The 22,438-nt window shown below is 41.0% G+C and overlaps 1 protein-coding gene across 1 annotated transcript; it reads left to right on the top strand.

Moving 5' to 3' along the window:
* The first annotated feature begins 1,392 nt into the window (after positions 1 to 1,392).
* Positions 1,393 to 1,727, top strand: LOC132529148 (ATP synthase subunit f, mitochondrial-like). The gene has a single exon (XM_060165460.1). It carries the CDS (start codon positions 1,440 to 1,442, stop codon positions 1,698 to 1,700), a length of 261 nt encoding a protein of 86 aa, XP_060021443.1. The 5' UTR covers positions 1,393 to 1,439; the 3' UTR covers positions 1,701 to 1,727.
* Positions 1,728 to 22,438: the final 20,711 nt, after the last annotated feature.

Raw genomic sequence — 22,438 nt, 5'->3', positions numbered from 1 at the left:
TCATTCAAGAAACATTTATTATGCTCATTTTGCTAGGAACTAAGATATATATTTAAAAATATCAACTTGAACACTTTGTTGTTTTTCATAGCATTATTTATATTAGTGAATGGATGGGACAACTTAAATTTTCAGTAGTGAGAGAGAATTTCACAAGTTATGGTATATCCATACAATGAAATATTATGCAGCCATTGAAAATGATATCTAGAGGTAGGGGAAGCCTTCTATAAGAAGACCAAAAACAATGAAGAAATAAAGGAAACCAGTGATAAATTTGACTATAACAAAATTTGAAACTTCTATATGACCAAAGTTAAAAGATAGGCAAGAGACTAGGAGAAACTGATTTCCAACATATATATTAAACAAACAAATAGTTTGTAGTCAGAATATATGTACTTCTGCAAATCAACCCAAAATAAAAAATGGACAAAACATGTGAATTCTCAATTAACTGAGGCAATAGCATGACCAAGAATCATTTGAAAAGATGTTTGTTCAACCTGATTAGTGTTAGCTAAATGTAACTTGAAATGAGAATTTTTATCTCTAAAGATTTACAAACATTAAAAAGATTGAGACAGGGACTTCTCTGGTGGTCCAGCAGCTAAGACTCCGCGCTCCCAAGGCAGGGGACCTGGGTTCGATCCCTGGTCAGGGAACTAGATCCCGCATGCCACAACTAAAAAGATCCCGTATGCCACAACTAAAGATCCTGCATGCCAAAACTAAGACCTGGCACAGCCAAATAAATAAATAAATACTAAAAAAAGAAAATGATTGAGACAATTGACAAGGTGACTTCCACCTCGGGCCTTTTTCTATGTTCCTTGTTGGGAGCTGCCTGTAAGTGGCATCCATCCAAGCGAGAAACTAGCATAGGTTGCTGCAAAATGACTGTGCAGAGGTAGCCCCAAGCTGGCAAGGGATGGTCTGGGTTTTCTGGACTCTGTTTTTCTGGTAAAGGAACCCTGAGGACTGATCAGCTCTTGCAGGTCTAAAATCATGGCCCATGGACCAATAACATTCAAGTATGTGGCCATAGCGTTCTTTCAGCATGAGTGGGAATTCTCGACCTTGTTCAGAAGAAGTTGTACTGCAATGTGATGATGGAGAACTATAGTAACTTGGTCTCACTGGGCCATTCCATTTCTAAGCCAGACATAATTGTGTTATTGGAGCAAGGAAAAGAACCCTGGATGGTTGTGAGGGAAGAAACAAGAAACTGGAGTACAGGTTTGGATTCAAGTTATAAAATAATCAGTGATAGAAAAACGTTTATACCTGGAAAACATTCATCTCTTCTTCTGCATCAGAGAATTCATAGTGGTGAGAAACCCTATGAAGATGAAGAAAATCGGAAGGCCTTTAGTGATGCCTCAGACTTTGTTCAACATGGAAAAGTTGATATTGGGGCAGACAGCCAGGACTCCAAGATGGAATCAGTTGTACCACTGAAGAAGAAGCTCCTGAATGTCAAACTAAGGGAGCTGGCAAGCTGGATACTAATGCGGGATTTCATCCTTAAAGGAACTGCTGGAGCGTTTCAAAGAGGTTATTACTGGTATTACAAGTATTTCAACATGAAGAAAGGGAGCATTGTAGGGCTTTCTATGTTGCTGGCAGCTTATGTGCTTTTCAGCTACTGCAGTTCTTACAAGGAACTTAAACATGAGCAGCCAAGTGAGTACCTCTGAAGAGGGCACACTCTGCATTCCTGACTATGACTTTTGCCCGGCACCCCTGAATCCTTTCATATCCTGATGCAGAATTAACACCCAAGAAAAGATGACTGGTTAAAAAAAAAAAAAAAAAGGTCTCTCTTAGCAACTTTCAAGTATGTAATACAGTATTATTAACTATACTCACCATGCTGTACATTACACACCCGTGACTTATTTATTTTATAATTGGAAATTTGTAGCTTTTGACCACCTTCACCCATTTCACCCACTGCCTCTGGCGACCATCAATCTGTTCTCTGTATCTATGGCTTCAGTTTCATTTTTTTGTTTTTGATTTTTTAAAAAAATTTCACCTATGAGATCATACAGTATTGGTATTTGTCTTTCTCTGTCTGACTTCACTTAGTGTGATGCCCTCGAGATCCATCCATGTTGTCTCAAATGGCAGGATTTCCTTCTTTTTACAACTAATGTTTGATGGTATATGTGCCACATTTAAAAAAAATCCATTCATCTCGTGATGAACTCTTGTTGTTTCCTTGTCTTGGCTATTGCAGATGGCGCTGCCTTGAACACTGGGGTGCAGATATATTTTCTTTTATTTTTATTTTTAATAAATTTATTTATTTATTTTTGTCTGTGTTGGGTCTTCGTTGCTGCACACGGGCTTTCTCTAATTGCGGCGAGCGGGGCTACTCTTTATTGTGGTGCACGGGCTTCTCATTGTGGTGGCTTCTCTTGTTGTGGAGCACGGGCTCTAGGCACATGAGCTTAATAGTTGTGGCACGCGGGCTCAGTAGTTGTGGCTCGTGGGCTCTAGAGCACAGGCTCAGTAGTTGTGGCGTATGGGCTTAGTTGCTCCGTGGCATGTGGGATCTTCCCAGATCAGGGCTCGAACCCGTGTCACCTGCATTGGCAGGTGGATTCTCAACCACTGCGCCACCAGGGAAGCCCCAGATATATTTTCAAGATAGTGATTTTGTTTCTTTTGGATTGTTGACTTAAGAAAAAATGTACAACATGAGAGTTGTGAGTTAAATTTTATTTGGGGCAAAATGAGGACTATAGCCTGGGAGACAGCATTTCAGATAGCTCTGAGAAACTGCTCCAAAGAGGTAGTGGGAGAGGTCAGTATATATGTGATTTTGGTGAAGGGGGAGTACATGCAATCAAGTACATATTTTTTTTGCAGAAGGTTACTGCTAGTCACGAGGAGCAGACATCACCCTGAAGGATTTTAGTGCTTTACTAGATATGAGGAGATATAAGAATTGGGCTCATAAAATCAGCTCCTGAAAATACCTAACTATCTGAAGACCTGTTCTGCCAGTTTTCCCAGAGCACAGAGAACCTCATGTCTGCTCTCCACCCTGAAATCCTTTCAGGGGGTGTTGAAAGTCAGCAGATGCAGCAGCACATTATTTAATCCTTGTAGAGGTAGATGGCAAGTGCCAATTTGTATTTGACAGGATGAAGGCCAGGAAGTGGATCTGCTGGGTTATATGGTAGTTCTAGCTTTGATTTTTTGAGGAACCTCCATGCTGTTTTCTGTAGTGGCTGCACTACTTTGCATTCCCTCCAGCAGTACATAAGGGTTCCCTTTTCTCTACGTCCTTGCCAACACTTGTTATTTCTTGTCTTTTTGGTAGTGGCCATTCTTACAGGTGTGAGGTGATATTTTATTGTGGTTTTGATTTGCATTTCCCTGATGACTGGTGATGTTGGGCACCTTTTCCTGTGCCTGTTGGCCATTTGTATGTCTTCTTTGGAAAAATGTCTATTCGGAGCCTCTCCCGATTTTTTTTTTTTTTTTTTTTTTTTTGCGGTACGTGGGCCTCTCACTGTTGTGGCCTCTCCCGTTGCGGAGCACAGGCTCTGGACGCGCAGTCTCAGCGGCCATGGCTCATGGGCCCAGCCGCTCCGTGGCATGTGGGATCTTCCTGGACCGGGGCATGAACCCGCGTCCCCTGCATTGGCAGGCGGACTCTCGACCACTGCGCCACCAGGGAAGCCCCCATTTTTTAATTGGATTGTTTGTTTGCTTTTCTATTAAGTTGTATAAGGATTTTTAAAAAAACATATTCTGGATTGTAAGTCAACTATACTCCAATATAAAATTTAAGAAAAGACCAAAAAACTCAAGTGTTGGGAAGAATGTGGGGAAAAGATTATTTTTTATACACTATTGGTGGGAGCATAACTTGGCATGCCTTTTTATTTACTTTTAATTAATTATTCATTTTTAAAATTTTTATTTATTTATTTATTTATACAGCAGCTTCTTATTAGTTATCTATTTTATACGTATTAGTGTATATATGTCAGTCCCAATCTCCCAATGGTATCCCTTTTTAGAAAGAAATTTGGCAGTACCTTTTTTTTTTTTTTTGGATGCACCATGGAGCTTGTGGGATCTTACTTCCCTGACCAGGAATTGAACCCAGGCCCTCATCAGTGAAAGCACCAAGTTCTAACCCCTGGACTGCCAGGGCATTCCCCAAGTACCTTTTAAAAGTTAAAATATTTCTAGTCTTTTTGTTTGTTTGTTTTTGTTTTTGTTTTTTTGCGGTACGCGGGCCTCTCACTGTTGTGGCCTCTCCCGTTGCGGAGCACATGCTCCGGACGCGTAGGCTCAGCGGCCATGGCTCACGGGCCCAGCTGCTCTGCGGCATGTGGGATCTTCCCGGAGTCCCCTGCATTAGCAGGCGGACTCTCAACCAGTGCACTACCAGGGAAGCCCAAAATATTTCTACTCTTGATTTAGCAGCTTCACTTCTCAATATCCATTCCTAAGAAATACTTGCACGTGTGCACAACAACGTGGGACGATTTCATTACATTCATTGTTTCTAACAGCACCAAATTAGAAATATCCTATATGTCCATTAATAGTAAATATTTAAACTATGGAACTTGCATGCTACATATGCAAAAATTTCTATACCTTATTGTTAAATGAGAAAAACAAGTTTTATGCTACAGTAATTTTTAATTCCATCAGACTGAATGCCCCCTTTTAGAAAAAATATTTTGTAATGTCTCCTTTACTTCATTGGAATGAAATTCGTAGACAATTGCACGATTCTGCACTATTTCAACCAAAATCAACCCAAGGCCATAAATGTGATATAAAGAAGAATAGAAGAGTAGTTTGGGTGTAAAGTTTTAAGTATTTTAATATACATATAAATGCTCAGATTCCACCGTACTAGAAGACACAAAGAAGTAATCAAGTGCTCACTCACCATGTGTAGATTCACTTTAGTTGTAAAGTGATATATGTATGCCTATTGGTGACTTGAATATCATGGTGGCATTGCCATTGGCAATATTGTTTTCCAAAATGATAAACATTTCTTGACAAATTTCCAAATAAAACGAAGTTTAATTTTCCCTCGATTTCCACAGTGGTTGAATTCCTGAAAAGTTCTGTCTATATTAAAATCATTTGAGCTCTAGGCTCAAATGATTATAAGCATGTATTTCACCTACATCAATGGCCAGGGATTCATCTGAAAGTCATGAGCGGGTATAGGATGATTTTTTGTTGTGAGGAACTGCCCTATGCCTTTCAGAATGTCTAGCATCTTTAAGTACCACCAGTGGCCTCCAGTTATGATAACCAAAAATATCCCCACTTATTTCCTAATCGCTCCTTCAGGGGTAATGCCATCCCTGCTGAGAACCACCATTCTAGAGTATTCTAGACTACTCAAAGGTTTTCAGCCTCTTAAGAGCTCACTGTTCTCTCACTCTGTCCAAGTTCCTAATTTCGTTGGCCTTTCATTACTTTCTTGCAGGTTTAATTTATTTGTTAAGCCACATGAAAGTGAGGCATTAAAAATTTAATTCTTTTTAGATATTGTATAGCAGAAGGGTTTCAGGGGCTCCAGTCCACAATATTACTAGACATAGAAGACATTTAAACCAAAACATTTTTTCTATGCATATTTATATGTAGTTGAGAACATGCTATATATATATAGTGTTTCAACTATTTTACAAACAAGTTTATAGGTTTTTTTTAAAAAATAACTTTATTGAGATATAATTGATATATTAAAAACATATATATTTGATGAATTTTATAGGTTTTTTTTTTGGCCACACTAGGGATGGAACCCAGGCCCTCAGCAGTGAAAGCACCGAGTTCTAACCACTGGACCACCAGGGAATTCCCTTAAAAAGTTCTTCATAAATATCATTAGTGGCTACATAATATTCTGACATGGTTACACCATTACATATTTTCTTGATCCCTATTTAAGATATTTGATTTGTTTGCAGGTTTTTGCTATTACTAACAGCATTGTTAACTTCTCTGTTATGTAGAGCTTTAAAAATTTGAGGGGGGTGTCATTTCCTTAAAACAGATTAGAGTTATTGATTGACTCTCATTGTAATAATTAGGAAACCAGATCTTCTATATTGCCAAGGACAGCCTTTCCCAAGGAAGTCAGGGGGGTGTTATTTAAGGGTGTTATGTGAAAAAAGGGGTTATTGAGTCATATATATTTGAAAAAGCTAGGTAAACTGATTTCTTCATGACTTCTCAGCACCTATAATGAACATCATAAATTTCCAAGAGGGAGAGATTTTCAATTATACACCTTTTTTCAAAATTATTTGACCTTAGACTATTTAATTCACTAAACACTTTGGAAAAACTATGGTTCAGTGGAACAAAGTTTGGGAAACACTTTCTGGGATATTAGAATTAAAATGGACTTCAAAGCTTTTTCCAACAATGAGGCAAGTCAAAGATCATTCTTCCTCCCATTCCGAGAAAAAGAGTTTCATGTCCAGTTTACAGAGAACAGGAGATCTTCTTAAAGAAGCTATATGATAATATAGAGAGCAGCTAGCTGCTGCTCCCTCTTAGTTACTGGCATTGAGTCATGCATGGGTCTACGAAACTGCAGTGTCAGTAGCACACGGGACTGCCTGTATGCCCAGTCCTGGCACATTATGCTCGTTAGTATTCAAGGCTCTGCAAGGTCTGGCCCTTCCAGTGACCTCTCCAGCCAAGTGACCCAGCTGAGCATGACCTTTGCCTCTGTACCTTCCTCTCCACGTGTTCTACTCATCTTTCAAAACAGCCCAGAAGTCCTTTCTTCTAAGAAGCTTTTTCTGAACTCCCCTTCTAGGATAATTGCCCTTCTACTGAGCTTGTATGGTACCTTGGAGTGTTTCTGGTGAAATACTGTGCCAGTCCTATTGGGACTGTCTGTGTGCTCATCTCCTCCACAACCCGTGAGCTCCTTGAGAGCAGAGCCTGTATCTCATTGCAGGGGCGCCTAGCAGAAGGCACCGCATAGAGTGGGTGTCTAGTAAACATTTGTAGAGTGAATAAATTGTGTTTATTCACTCTACAGCACGAGTAAATTGTGTTTCTTGATTTATGATATACACATACCTATACACATACAACACATTCATACACCCCTGAGTTCTGGCCACCAACTAAAGATTATAATTTGCAGAATTGGTTTTGTTTGGCAGACAGAAAGGATTAGAAATTAAAATTTCAGACTTTATAACAAATATTGGTGAGGATGTGGAGAAAAGGGAACCCTTGTACACTGTTGATGGGAATGCAAATTGGTGCAGCCACTGTGGAAAACAGTATGGAGTGTCCTCACAAAACTAAAATTAGAATTACCATATGATCCAGCAATTCCACTCCTGGGTATATAGCCAAAGAAAATGAAAACACTAATTTGAAAAGATATATACACTCCAGTGTTCATAGCAGCATTATTTGCAATAGCCACGATATGGAAGCAACCTAAGTGTCCATCAACAGATGCATGAATAAAGAAGATGTGGTGTGTGTACACACACACACACACACGCACGCACATGCACACAAAATGGAATACTACTCAGGCATTAAGAAAAAGAATGAAATTTTGCCATTTGCAACACCATGCATGGACCTGGAGGGCATTATGCTAAGTGAAATAAGTCAGACAGAGAAAGACAAATACTGTGTGATATCACTTACATGTGGAATCTAAAAGATAAAACAAACTAGTGAATATAACAGAAAAAGAAACAGACTCACAGATACAGAGAACAAACTAGTGGTTACCAGTGGGGAGAGGGCAGGGAGGAGGGGCAGGATAGGGGTAGGGTTCAAACTACTACATATAAAATAAATAAGCTACAAGGGTATATTGTACAGTACAGGGAATATAGCCAATATTTTATCATAACTATAAATGGAGTATAATCTTTAAAAATTGTGAATCACTATGTTGTACCCCTGAAACTTATATAATATTATAAATCAACTTTACCCCAATAAAAATAAATAAATAGATTGACATAAAAAATTTTTTTTTTGGATTTTGGAGAAAGCTGTCTCTTCTCTGGCCGATTGAGTTGAACAGCCCTGGAGGCATGGTTATATTTCACCTCTTCCTACCTCACAGCCACAGTTTGTATGGTTCTTACTGGCCAAAGCCACCACGGGCAAGGGGGTCCCATAGAACTCATCTGGTGTTTAAAGGCCTTTGAAAATGACCTAATGGCTATTACTACAGCTAGGTGCCAGGCAAGTGCTAAAGCACTTCAGAGGCGTATCTCACCATAGCAATCCAGTGAGGATGAAAATCTATTAATATCTTCATGTTACAGCTAAGCACACTGAAGCTTGGCAACCTTAGGAAATGAAAGAATCCACAGCTGTTGAGGTGGAGGCAGGACATGGACCCTCACCTCTGCTCCTGAGCATCCTCTCTTCATCCCACAGGTGCCAAGCGTAGGAGGCGTTCCCTGTGCACGTAGCGGCCTGATCCTCTCCACACACCCGTGAGGTCCTGGTGAGCTCTGAGTCTCTTTTCCTGCTGCAGGCTTGATCCCTGGTGATCAGAGGGCTTAGAAAATCAACTGTGTCAAACGTGGTTTAGCAGGTCAGAGGAGGGCTCAGATTTCTCACAGGACCAGTAGATTGGTTCCAGATCTTCTGCTGCCATGTAATTGGGGTGCAGGGCTTGCTGAGAGCCTGAGGTCAGCTGCCCTTGAGTCAGCTCAACTGGCACCGGAAAGAGAGAATCTTGAGATCTTTGGGTTTTTCATGGCCTTATGCCCTCATCTCCCATCACAGCCCCAGACCTAAAGGTCTTAATTGCCTTAGCGATGGCTCCGAGTAAAGGGTACTTATAACAGATGGGAAGGTGAAGAGTTTGAGAGGGGCAGTAATTAGGTCAATTGACCGGCCCGTTTATTAACTATCTATTCGTGCCCAGCACCCTGCCAGGCACTTCACATGCATAATCCAGTGAGGTGGGTGCTTGGACTCCAATCTCATAGATGAAGAAACTGGGCCCGAGGGAGGAGCAAATTGTCAAAGGCGCACAGCTGGCTGGAAAGCGACAGGGCGAGATCCAAACCTAGGTTTCCCTTTTCATTCAGACACTCATTTGTTGAGTGCCTTTTGTGTGCCATTTCTATGCACTTTATCAGTCAACAAAACAAACAAAAATTCCTGCTCTTATGGAGCTTACATTCTACTAATACGAAGACACAGTCAATATATTTTTAATATATATATATATATATATAAAATGTTATGATATAACTAGGCGTATCATATTCATACTGCTGGAAAAGCAAAGACAGAAGTTATTAAGAGCTATGAAAAAATATAGAGCAAAGTAAGGGAGATTGGGAAAACTGGAAGATTGGCAGAGGGAGCAGATTGTAATACAGCCTTGTTGAGAAGGTAATATTTGAGGAACGATTTGAAGGGTAAAGGAGATGAGGGAGTAGCCACGCGGATATCTGGGGAAGAGCGCTCTAGGCAGAGGGAACAGCTAGTGTAAAGGCAGCTTAATTCCCAGGTTTCTTCCCTTATACCCAGTGCCTCAAAACACAGATGAATGCGAGAAGACTCCTGTTCTCAAGGAAGGAAAATGCTTGAAAACAGACCGCAAGCCAACCAGAGTGAGAGAGATCCGAACCAGCAAGTAAAACAGTTTGGGGATGGAGACTGATTTCTGCTCCCTTTCCAGACTGATTCCTAAAAAGGTTGTCGTTAGAAAACAGGCCTCCTTCCTGTCTATGTCCTGAGGATAAAAGAGAAGTCAGTGTAACCGAAGAAGCTAGGGTCACCCTGGTTTTCACCCCTGATTAAAGCCTGCTTGCTGTTGCATACCGCTCCTTGGCCTTGGGTCTCTCTGTTTCTGAGGGCATCTGTGATATGCATTTCCTGGCGCTGTTCCCTTGGGGCCTCCCAGTAGGGCAGCTTGGATGCACCTAGGCTCTCAGCTTCAGGCTGGGTGCTGCACTTGTCCTGCTTCAACTGTTCATTGTCTGGTTCCAAGAGAGATGGATCTTCTCAGCTGAAGTCTCTGAATCCCCTTGATGGAGCACTTGCCTAAGTCAGGGAAGCCCATTCTCTGACTCTCCATGGAGAGGAGGGCCAGAATAAATTGATGTGAGAGCTTGTGGGACGACCACTTGTCTGTCGTACTGCCCAATATTGTGCCCTGGGCTTCCTAAGGATCAGTTCAGGTTAAGTACTTACTGAGGCTGCTCTGAGCCAGTCCTGTGCTCTGAGGAATCTGATATGCCCTGATCTCGAGGAGTAAACAGACTACCCCAGAGATAGACAATTTCATTACATTTTCCAAGTGTCCACCTTGTCTTGGACTCCACCCATCCCTAAAATATAAGATGGAAGCAGATAAGTACCACACCCTCTGTGTGGTCCCTGCAGGGAGGTTGTCTAGACCTCCTCCTGTTGGCTTGCTCTGCTGGTCTTATCTTCTCTGGTCATCAGACCTCTGATATGGCCTTGGCATACCTCAATATGGGCAAAAATAAATAGATATAAATAAATAAATAAAGCTGGAAAGGAACTTCCCTGGCGATCTAGTGGTTAAGACTCTGAGCTTCCATGCTTCCATTGCAGGGGGCATGGGTTCTATTCCTGGTCGGGGAACTAAGATCCCACATGCCTCGAGGCACTGCCATAAATAAGTAAATAAAGGAACTAATTTAGAAATATTTCTGCTCAGGCTTGGGTTTTTCCCTTGGACCCAATTATGGCATTAGACTTCTGGCTTTTACCTGATGACCAATGAGAGAGACACTCCTAATTCCTTACATAAGTGCAGTGATAGAGGTCAGCACAGGGTTCAGAGGAGCGGTTCTGGCCAGCCCAAGTTGGTTCTGTAGGCTTCCTGGAGAAGGGGCTGTCTGCGTTGTTTTGATGCCCCAACCAGGAAGGCCTTTGGTCTGGGCATGTGGTCCAGCTTAGTAAGGAGACCGGTTGTCCCCTGTGCCTGCACATCCTTCTGCTCCCTTCACAGACTGATTCCTAAAAAGGAGAAGAGCAGGTAAGGGGCTTGGAAGTCAACATTCCCATCCTCACAAGAAAAAAAAGCTGAATAAATTGAAAATCAGTTACTCTTCTTAGATCCATCAGAGAATTGAAGTCCTCAGGGCAAACTGCTGTCTGCAAAACTGGGGAGACAGGTGGATACAGAGAACCACGTCACCGAAAACAAAACTCAAGAAAGGAAACCCCACCCATGGAGCCAGCATCAGGGTAGGAAAACTTAAACTGCAGTTGACGAATTGCTGGAGGCAATTCAAGCTTGTAGGCAAGCTTGAGAGTTAAAAATTTCAGGGGTCCAGTCCTTGGGAGGAGTCCAACATTTCTGTGAGTTCTACCTCTAGGAGCCCTACCAGCTCCCCACAGTAAAGAGTGGAGAAAAGAAAAACCCTTTGTACTTCCAGCAGGGGTAATGGAATAGTAGCTATTTTGAAATTACACCCAAAGCCTTTTATTCCCTTAACATGGCCTATTCTCAAGAGAAATCATTTAACCAGGGTCTAATTGACTGGGGTTTTACCAGAGCCTAACTGACCCAGGGAGGGAGAATACCCAACTCCAGTCCACTGTAACCTTTCATGCAGAGGAAGGGAAATGTCCAAGTCCAGCCCTAATTAGTCATTCTGCCTCCACTAAGGGGGGTGGAATCCAACAACTGGGATACACTTGTGAAGGTCAAAGCCCAGGGGCAGAAGTCACTAAAAGTTTGACACCTAATCATAGGACTATAGAATTCTTCCTTTCCCCTAGCACCGTACCACCACATCCACAGGGCCCCTGCCTAACAACAGGGGATTACAACTGAAAGAACTGCACATCACAGACCTTATTTAAGCAGTCTCTAGGGAAACACAAAGACAACAGAGGAGACAAAAACGTGGACACCAGAGGAAATTTTAGTCTCTCACACCTGCAGATACAGCAAATAATAAACACAGCCTAATTGCAAGCCAGATAAACATAAGGCTTTACACTACAGGCCTATTTAACTCAGTTCCTTTTACATAGTATATCATGTCTGGCTTTTAGCATAAAACTACAAGGCATACTAGAAGACAAAAAACACAGCTTGGACAGGGCGAGAATCAGAACCAGACTCAGACATAGCAAAAATGTTGGGATTATCAGACTGGGAATTTAAAACAACTGATTATTAAGAGCTCTAATCGAAAAAGTGGACAGCATGCAAGAAAAGATGGATAATGTAAGCAGAGAGATGGAAACTCTAAGAAACAATCAAAAGTTACCAATGCTCCTTGAAAGACACAATCTACCAAAACTCACACAAAGAAAAATAGATAATCTGAATAAGCCTATCTCTATTAAATAAGTTGAATTCAAAACTAATAACCTTCCAAAAAAGAAAGCACTAGGCCCAGATGGGTTAACTGGTACAAAACATTTAGGGAAGAAATGATACCAGTTCTGTACAACATCTTCCAGAAAATAGAAGCAGAGGGAATACTTCCTAAATCATTCTAGGCAACCAGCATTATCCTCATACCAAAACCAGATAAGAAAAGAAAGAAAACTGCAAATCAACATCTCTCATGAACAAAAAGGCAAAATCCTCAAAAAACTAGTAAATTGAATTCAACAATATATAAAAAGAGTTATACACCATGACTAAGTGGAATTTATTCCAGGTATGCAAGACTGGTTTAACATTCAAAAATCAATTAATATAATGCATTGTATCAACAGGCTAAAGAAAAATCATATGATCATATCAACATGCAGAAAAACATTTGACAAAATCCAACACACATTCATGATAAAAACTGTCAGTAAACTAGGAATAGAGAGAATTTCCTCAATTTGATAAAGAGCATGTACCAAAAAAACTCTATAGCTAACATTAAACTCAATGGTGAGCAACTAGATGCTTTCCTCCTAAGATCAGGAACAAGGAAAAGACATCCCCTCTTACAACTCCTATTCAATGCTGTGCTGGAAGTCCTAGCTAATGCAATAAGACCAAAAAAAAAAAAAATCAGTTTTACTTTTTTCCAAGTCTGTATACATTTTATTTCCTTTTTTATCATGATTTTTATGATTATCTAGGTAGAAAATCCCAAAGAATCGACAAAAAACAAAAAACCTCTGAAACTAATAAGGAATTATAGCAAGGTGGCAGAATACAAGGTTAATATACAAAGTCAGTTGTTTACCAGCAATGAACAATTGGAATTTGAAACTAAAACACAATACTATTTACCAAAATAAAATTAAAATAAAATAAAAAGAAATACTTAGGTATAAATGCAACAAAATATGTACAAGGTCTATGTGGGGTAAACCTATGAAACTCTGATGAAAGAAATTCTAAATAAATGGGATAGCAAGAATTCTAAATAAATGGGTTAGCAAGAATTCCATGTACAGGGATAGCAAGAATCAATATTGTCAAGATGTCAGTTCTTCCCAATTCGGTCTATTCAATGTAATCCTAATCAAAATTCTAGCAAGTTATTTTGTGGATATCAACAAACTGATCCTACATTTTATATGGGGAAGCAAAAGACCAATAATAGCCAACACAATACTGAAGAACAACAACAAAGTTGGAAGACTGTCCCTATCCAACCTCAAGACTTTATATAAAGATAGAGTAAACAAGACAGTGTGGTGTTGGTGAAAGAATAGACAAATAGAGCAGTGAAACAGAATAGAGAGCCCAGAAACAGACCACACAAATGTAATCAACTGATCTTTGAAAAAGAAAGACAATTCAGTGGAGAAAGAATAGTCTTTTCAATGAATGGCACTGGAACAACTGGACATGGACATGCAAACAAAAAAATCTAGACACAGATATTTTACAAAATTAACTCAATAAGCATCAGAGACCTAATGTAAATGCTAAGCTATAAAAATCCTAGAAGATAACATAGGAGAAAAACTAATGACCTTGGCTTTTTGATGAGTTTTTAGAAACAACACCAAAAAGCACTATCCATGAAAGAAAAAATTGATAAGCTGGACTTCATTAAAATTAAAAAGTCTGCTCTGTGACGGACACTGTTAAGAAAATGAAAAGACAAGCCACAGACTTGGAGAAAATATTTGCAAAAGACACATATGGTAAAGGACTAGTATCGAAAATATACAAAGAACTCCCACAAGTGAACAATAAGAAGAAAAACGACCCAGTTAAAAATGGGCAAAAGATCTGAACAGACACCTCACCAAAGAAGATATACAGATGGCAAATAAGCATATAAAAAGATGCTCTGCATCATATGTCATTAGGGAATTGCAAATTAAAACAATGAGCTACCACTACACACCTATTAGAATGGCTAAAATTCAAAACACTGTCCACAACAAATTCTAGCAAGGTTGTGAAGCAACAGGAAGTCTCATTCACTTGCCGGTGGAAATATAAAATGGTACAGCCACTTGGAATATAGTTTGGTAGTTTCTTATAAAACTAAACATACTCAGGACTTCCCTGGAGGTCCAGTTGTTAAGACCCCGCACTTCCACTGCAGGAGGTGGGGATTTGATCCCTGGTCGGAAAAATAAGATCCCAAAGGCTGCACGGCTTGGCCAAACAAACAAACAAAAAACTAAACATACTCTTACCACATGGTCCAGCAATTGAGCTCCTTGGTATTTATCCAAATGAGTTGAAAATCTATGTCCTCACAAAACTCTGCACGTGAATGTTTATAGCAGCTTTATTCATAATTGCCAAGATATGGAGGCAACCAGATATTGTTCTTCAATAGCTGCGTGGATAAACAGTGGTACATCCATACAATGGAATATTTTCAGCGATAAAAAGAAATGAGTTATCAGTTCATGAAAGTATACCTTAAATGCAAATTGCCAAGTGAGAGAAGCCAATCTGAAAAGGCTACATACTGTATAATTCCAACCCTCTGATGTTCTGGAAAAGGAAAAACTATGAAGACTGAAAAAATTGGTGGTTTCAGGGGTTGAGGTGGGGGTAGGGAGGGATGAGTAAGTGGAGCACAGAGGATTTTAGGGCAGTGAAACTTGTGTGCTGGACTGTAATGGTGGACACAAGTCACACATTGGTCAAAACCTATAGAATATACAACACAAAGAGTGAACCCTAATGTAAATTATGGACTTTATTTTTTATTTATTTATTTTTAAATTTGGCCGCACCATGCGGCTTTCGAGATCTTAGTTCCCCCACCAGGGATGGAACTTGGGCCCCGGCAGTGAAAGCGCAGAGTCCTAACACTGGGCCACCAGGGAATTCCCTTACGGACTTTAGCTAATTATAAATATCAATATTGTCATCAGTCACAACAAATGTACTACACTAATGCAAGATGATAACAGTGGAGACACTGAAGGAGGCCTGGGGGGAAGAAAGGGGGTATAGAAATTCCACATTCTTCTCAATTTTACAGTAAACCTAAAACTGTTCTTTTAAAAAAGGGGGTTGGGGGGAGACAGGAGGACTGGGAAGCGCATTAAGCGGGAGAGCCTGTTACTTCCCATGCTTCCTATAGAGGGCTTCTGGGCTTAGTGGCAAAAACCACAATGTGGAAAAGTCTGGGTCTGAATAATTCCTTATTCAGGTGCCATTCTAAGTGCTTTACATATACTATCTCATTTAATCCTCTAGCAACAATCCTATGCGGTAGGAACTATTAACGTCCGCACTTTACAGGGGAGGAAGTAGAAGCACAGAGATATTTAGTAACTTGTTCAAAATTGCTGCAAGTTAAGCCAAGATTTAAATCTAGATATTAGAACACGTAACTAAATCACCACAGGCAACTTTTTTCTCATTCTATAAACTGGGCAGTCTATTTTAATGAGGGAAATCACCCCAATTTATTATACTTGCACATCCTGAGTCAGTACAAATACCTCTGTTCCAACCTGGGGAGGTATGGGGTCTCTTTCAGCTGAGAGGTCAGTCTTTGTAGGACCCCCTCCCACAAACACCCTATCCAGGGACTGTCTGGGGGAATAGTTTCTGAAAACTGGTTGAGTTTCTTTAAATAGGAATCCAGGGGAGTCTAGAATGTTAGACTGTTTTTATCAGGGGAGTCTAGAAATGTTAGACTGTTGCGGGAGACAGTGTTGTGGAATAGGTACTTTTCAACCAGCTTCTAACACTTCTGTCTTTATTTACCACCAATGTGTTTGGCTGTGCACATCCCCTCAGTGGTCCCCTTCCCACTAACGCTCAGTCATGGGGGTCTGGCCAGTCCCTCTTCTTCATCTTCACTATAATCACCCCCTGTCCCTGTCTCCCTGTCTCTCATCTGGACCCTTGCACAGCTGATTCCAGGCTCCCTATGTACCTGTCAGGGTCCAGCCAGGAGACAGAAACCACATCATTTATTTGAACAGAGAGATAGTTGTGCAACCATAAGCACTATCTAACTTCAGAACATTTTCATCACCCACCCCCGCAAAAAACCCATACTCACTAACAGTCACTACCCATTCCCTCTTTTTTTTCTTAAAGCTTTTTAAAAAATATTTTATTTTATTTTATTTATTTTTGGCTGTGTTGGGTCTTTGTTGCTGCGCATGGGCTTTCTCTAGTTGCAGTGAGCAGGGGCTACTCTTCGTTGTGGTGCGCGGGCTTCTCATTGCAGTGGCTTCTCTTGTTGCAGAGCACGGGCCCTAGGCGCACAGGCTTCAGTAGTTGTAGCTCGTGGGCTCTAGAGCACAGGTGGCGCACAGGCTTAGTTGTTCCGAGGCACGTGGGATCTTCCCGGACCAGGGCTCAAACCCGCGTCCCCTGCATTGGCAGGCGGATTCTTTACCACTGCACCACCAGGGAAGCCCCCCATTCCCTCTTGTCAACCACTTATCTACTTCCTGTGTCTATGGATTTGCCAATTCTAGACATTTCATATAAATGGAATCATACAATAAGCTCTTTTGTGTCTGGCTTTCTTCCCTTTGCATAACATTTTCAAGGTCCATCCATGTTGTAGCACATACAGTATGGATATACCGTATAGGTGGTATGGCACACGGGCTTCTCTCTAGTTGTGGTGTGTGGGTTTTCTCTCTCTAGTTGTGGCACGGGCTCCAGAGCGGTGGGCTCTGTAGTTTGCAGCATGCGGGCTCCTTCGTTGAGGCACATGAGCTCAGTAGTGTGGCGCCCAGGATTAGTTGCCCCACAGCATGTGGGATCTTAGTTCCCCAGCCAGGGATTGAACCCGCATCTCCTGCATTTGAAGGAGGATTCTTTACCACTGGACTAACAGGGAAGTCCCTCCATCCCTTCATTTTGAGCCTATATGTGTTCTTAAAGCTGAAGTGAGTCTCTTGTAGGCAGTATACAGTTGGCTCTTGTTTTTTTATCCAACTAGCTTTTGATTAGAGAATTTAATCCATTTACATCAAGAGTAATTATTGAGAGAGTTCCCTGGCCGTCCAGTGGTTAAGACTCCATGCTTCGGGCTTTCCTGGTAGCACAGTGGTTAAGAATCCGCCTGCCAAGGCAGGGGACACAGGTTCGAGCCCTGGTCTGGGAAGATCCCACATGCCACGGAGCAACTAAGCCCACGTGCCACAACTACTGAAGGCTGCGTGCCTAGAGCTCCGCAACAAGAGAAGCCACCGCAATGAGAAGCCTGCACACTGCAACGAAGAGTAGCCCCTGCTTGCTGCAACCAGACAAAAGCCCGTGCGCAGCAACAAAGACCCAACACAACCAAAAACAAATAAATAAAATAAAATAAATTTATTTTTTAAAAAAAAGACTCCATGCTTCCTTTGCAGGGGGAGTAGGTTTGATCCCTGGTTGGGGAACTAAGATCCCGCATGCTGCATGGCTTAGCCAAAAAACAAGAGTAATTATTGATAGGTAAGGACTTACTAATGCCATCTTTTTGTTTTCTGGTGGTTTTATAGTTCCCTCGTTCCTTTCTCCCTCTCTTGCTGCCTTCCTTTGCGAATTGATGATTTTCTTTAGTGGTATGCGCTGTTTCTCTCTTCTTTATCTTTCGTGTATCACTGTAGGTTTTTGCTTTGTGGTTACCATGAGGTTTACATAAAGACCTTCTAGATACAACAGTTTATTTAATGCTGATAACAACTTCACTCTATTGCATACAAAAACTCTACCTTTTTACTCTCTCCCTTTATGTTTTTAATGTCACAATTCACCTCTTTTTATATTGTGGATTCATTAACAAATTATTGTAGCTATAATTATTTTTTAATACTTTTGTTCTTTAGCTTTTATACTAGAGTTAAGTGGTTAACACACCACCATACAGTAAGTCCCCTACATATGAACAAGTTCTGTTCCAGAGCACATTCATAAGTCCAATTTGTTCATAAGTCCAACAAAGTTAGCCTAGGTACCCAACCAACACAATCGGCTATATAGTACTGTACAGTAATAGGTTTATAATACTTTTCACACAAGTAATACATAAAAAGCAAACAAACACAAAAAATAAACAGTTTTAATCTTACAGTACGGTACTTTGAAAAGTACAGTAGTACAGTACAACAGCTGGCATACAGGGGCTGGCATCGAGTGAACAGGCAAGAAGAGTTACTGACTGGAGGAGGGAGAGGAGGTGGGAGATGGTAGAGCTGAAGGATCGTCAGCCATAGGAGACGGAGGGCAAGCTGCCATTTCACTCACGCCTGATGTTGATGGCGCAGGTTCTGGTTCCTTGCTGGATTCAATTCTGTCTACCCTCCTGAAAAGCTAATCCAGTTATGCCTGGGTAGTAGCTCTTTTTTTTTCTCGTCATAGATGACATGGTAGCACTGAATTGCATTCTGAACAGTTGCTGCAACCTTCGTGTACTGTTCTACATTCGGGTCCTGTGCCTCAAAAACTAACAGTGCCTCCTCAAATAAACAAAATCCCCTTGCTATTTCCTGCATCGTGAATCTCTTCGGTTCTTCAGTTACTTCTTCCTCTTGTCGCTCCACTCTCTCAATTATTTTCATTTTTGTCTCCATCGTTATCAGTTGGTGCTTCTTAGCAGTACCAGCTACATCACCACTGCATTTATGCTTGCTTCCAGACATCCTGGGCTTGAAATAATGATACTGTACCACTGTACTCTATACAGTACTGTACAGTAAAGTACACAAAAGCACAACCACTTATAGAGGATGCATGCATGTGACAATGTACGCCAGACACATGAACTAACTTGCGTGACTGGACATGGGAACGCACGTTCGCATCTTTGAAAGTTCACAACTTGAAGTTTCACATATAGGGGACTTACTGTATTACAGTATCAGAGTATTCTGGATTTGACTATATACTTACCTTTACCAGTGTGTTATGTATTTTCCTATGTTTTCATGTCGCCAATTAGCATACTTTCATTTCAGCTTGAAGCGCTCCTTTCAGCATTTCTTGTAAGGCACATCTAGTGGTAATGAACTCCCTCAGCTTCTGTCTGGGGTGATCTTTATCTCTTCTTCATTTTTGAAGGACAGCTTTGCCAGATAAAGTATTCTTCGTTGGCAGTTTTATTCTTTTAGCACTATTTTTTTTTTTTTTTTTTTTTTTTTTGGTATGCGGGCCTCTCACTGCCGCAGCCTCTTCCGTTGCGGAGCACAGGCTCCGGACGCGCAGGCTCAGCGGCCATGGCTCACGGGCCCAGCCGCTCCGCGGCATGGGGAATCCTCCCGGACCGGGGCACGAACCCGCGTCCGCTGCATCGGCAGGCGGACTCCCAACCACTGCGCCACCAGGGAAGCCCCTTTTAGCACTTTTAATATATCATCCCATTCTCTCCTGCCCTATAAGCTTTCTGTGGACAAATCCACTGATATCCTTATGGGGATTCCCTGGTAAGTTACAAGCTTCTTTTCTCTTGCTGCCTCTAAGAGTCTTTCTTTGTCTTTGATTTTTGACACTTTTTATCATAATGTATCTTGGAGAAGATCTCTTGAAGTTGGGTTTGCTTAGTGACTTACAAGCTTCATGAACTTGGATACCGATATCTCTCCCCAGATTTGGGAATTCTCAGCCGTTATTTCTGCCTTCTCCCTCTGTTCTCCTTCTGGGACTCCAGTAATTTGCAGGTTGCTTCTTTTGATGGTATCCTATAGATCATATAGGCTTTCTTAATTCTTTTTTTTTGAATTTTTTTTTATATAGCAGGTTCTTATTAGTTATCTATTATATATATATATTAGTGTATATATGTCAATCCCAATCTCCCAGTTCATCCCACCACCACCTCCCCCGCCGCCAGCTTTCCCCCCTTGGTGTCCATACATTTGTTCTCTATGTCTGTATCTCTATTTCTGTCTTGCAAACTGGTTCATCTGTACCATTTTTCTAGATTCCACATATATGTGTTAATATACGATATTTGTTTTTCTCTTTCTGACTTACTTCAATCTATGACAGTCTCTAGGTCCATCCATGTCTCTACAAATGACCCAATTTCGTTCCTTTTTATGGCTGAGTAATATTCCATTGTATATATGTACCACATCTTCTTTATCCATTCATCTGTCGGTGGGCATTTAGGTTGCTTCCATGACCTGGCTATTGTAAATAGTGCTGCAATGAACATTGGGGTGCATGTGTCTTTTTGAATTATGGTTTTCTCTGGGTATATGCCCAGTAGTTGGAATTGCTGGGTCATATGGTAATTCTATTTTTAGTTTTTTAAGGAACCTCCATACTGTTCTCCACAGTGGCTGTATCAATTTACATTCCCACCAGCAGTGCAAGAGGGTTCCCTTTTCTCCACACCCTCTCCAGCATTTGTTGTTTGTAGATTTTCTGATGATGCCCATTCTAACTGGTGTGAGGTGATACCTCATTGTAGTTCTGATTTGCATTTCTCTAATAATTAGTGATGTTGAGCAGCTTTTCACGTACCTCTTGGCCATCTGTATATCTTCTTTGGAGAAATGTCTGTTTAGGTTTTCTGCCCATTTTTGGATTGAGTTGTTTGTTTTTCTAATATTGAGCTGCATGAGCTGTTTATATATTTTGGAGATTAATCCTTTGTCTGTTGATTCATTTGCAAATATTTTCTCCCATTCTGAGGGTTGTCTTTTCATCTTGTTTATAGTTTCCTTTGCTTTGCAAAAGCTTTTAAGTTTTGTTTATTTTTGTTTTAATTTTCATTACTTTAGGAGGTGAGTCAAAAAAGATGTTGCTGTGATTTATGTCATGGAGTGTTCTGCCAATGTTTTCCTCTAAGAGTTTTACAGTGTCCAGTCTTACATTTAGGTCTTTAATCCATTTTTAGTTTATTTTTGTGCATAATGTTAGGTAGTGTTCTAATTTCATTCTTTTACGTGTAGCTGTCCAGTTTTCCCAGCACCATTTATTGAAGAGACTGTCTTTTCTCCATTGTATGTTCTTGCCTCCTTTGTCATAGATTAGTTGACCATAGGTGCGTGGGTTTACCTCTGGGCTTTCTATCCTGTTCCATTGATCTGTATTTCTGTTTTTGTGCCAGTACCATATTGTCTTGATTACTGTAGTCTTAATTCTTATTCTTTTTCCTTTGTTACCCTCTAACTGGGTAATTTTAAAGTTCCTGTTTTGGAATTCACAGATTTTTTTCCCCTGATTGCTCCATTCTGCTGGTCATTGATACTCTCTATTGCATTTTTCATTTCATTCATTGTATTCTTCAGCTCCAAAATTTCTGTGTGGTTCTTTTTTTAAATGATTTATCTCTTTGTTAAACTTCTCATTTTATTTATGTATAATTTTCCTGATTTTGTTGAATTGCCTTTCTGTGTTTTCTTGTAGCTCGTTGAGCTTCCTTAAAACAGCTGTTTTGAATTCTTTATCAGGTAAACTGCAGATCTCCATGTCTTTGAGGTCAGTTACTAGAAGATTATTGTTATCCTTTGGTAGTGTCATGTTTCCTTGGTTTTTCACGTTCCTTGGAGTCTCACATTTTTGTCTTCACACTTGCAGTAGCGGGCACCTTCTCCAATTTTCACTAACTGACTTTGGGAGAGAAATCCCTACCATCAGTCCTGCTAGAGACTCTGAGGCTTTCTCAGACCATCTATGGATACACCTCCACCATGCTTCTTGCTCCCTCTTGTGGCAGAATTCTTAAGCTTGTTTGCCTTCTCTTGATCCTGCAACGCACCAGGCCAGGTGCTGACAGCCTCCCTTTTGTTTTCCCAAGGGCTGAGCTAAAGCTCAAGTGTGTGGTCTCTCCCTCGCCTGCAGACTCAGGCTGGCTTTCTACAAGCCATTTGCCAAAGCTCACTCTCACCACCATCAGGAGTGTGCACAGAGAGCTGGCCACGGGTAGGGGTGTGAGTGGGTGAGGCACACAGAGCACTGGAGGTGCCTACAGGCCAAGTGGGGGATCTGCAAGCAAGGTGTCCCCAGCAGCTCCTGGGCAGGCTCCTTGGAGTCTGCAGCACAGTTAGTAGGATCTGCATCCTTTAATGCCCTCCAAGTGTCCTATCTGCC

The sequence above is a fragment of the Lagenorhynchus albirostris genome, chromosome 11, assembly GCF_949774975.1.
Source record: "Lagenorhynchus albirostris chromosome 11, mLagAlb1.1, whole genome shotgun sequence".
Taxonomy (NCBI): domain Eukaryota; kingdom Metazoa; phylum Chordata; class Mammalia; order Artiodactyla; family Delphinidae; genus Lagenorhynchus; species Lagenorhynchus albirostris.
The sequence above is the reverse complement of the archived record's forward strand: the minus strand, read 5'-3'. Positions and strand labels throughout refer to the sequence as shown.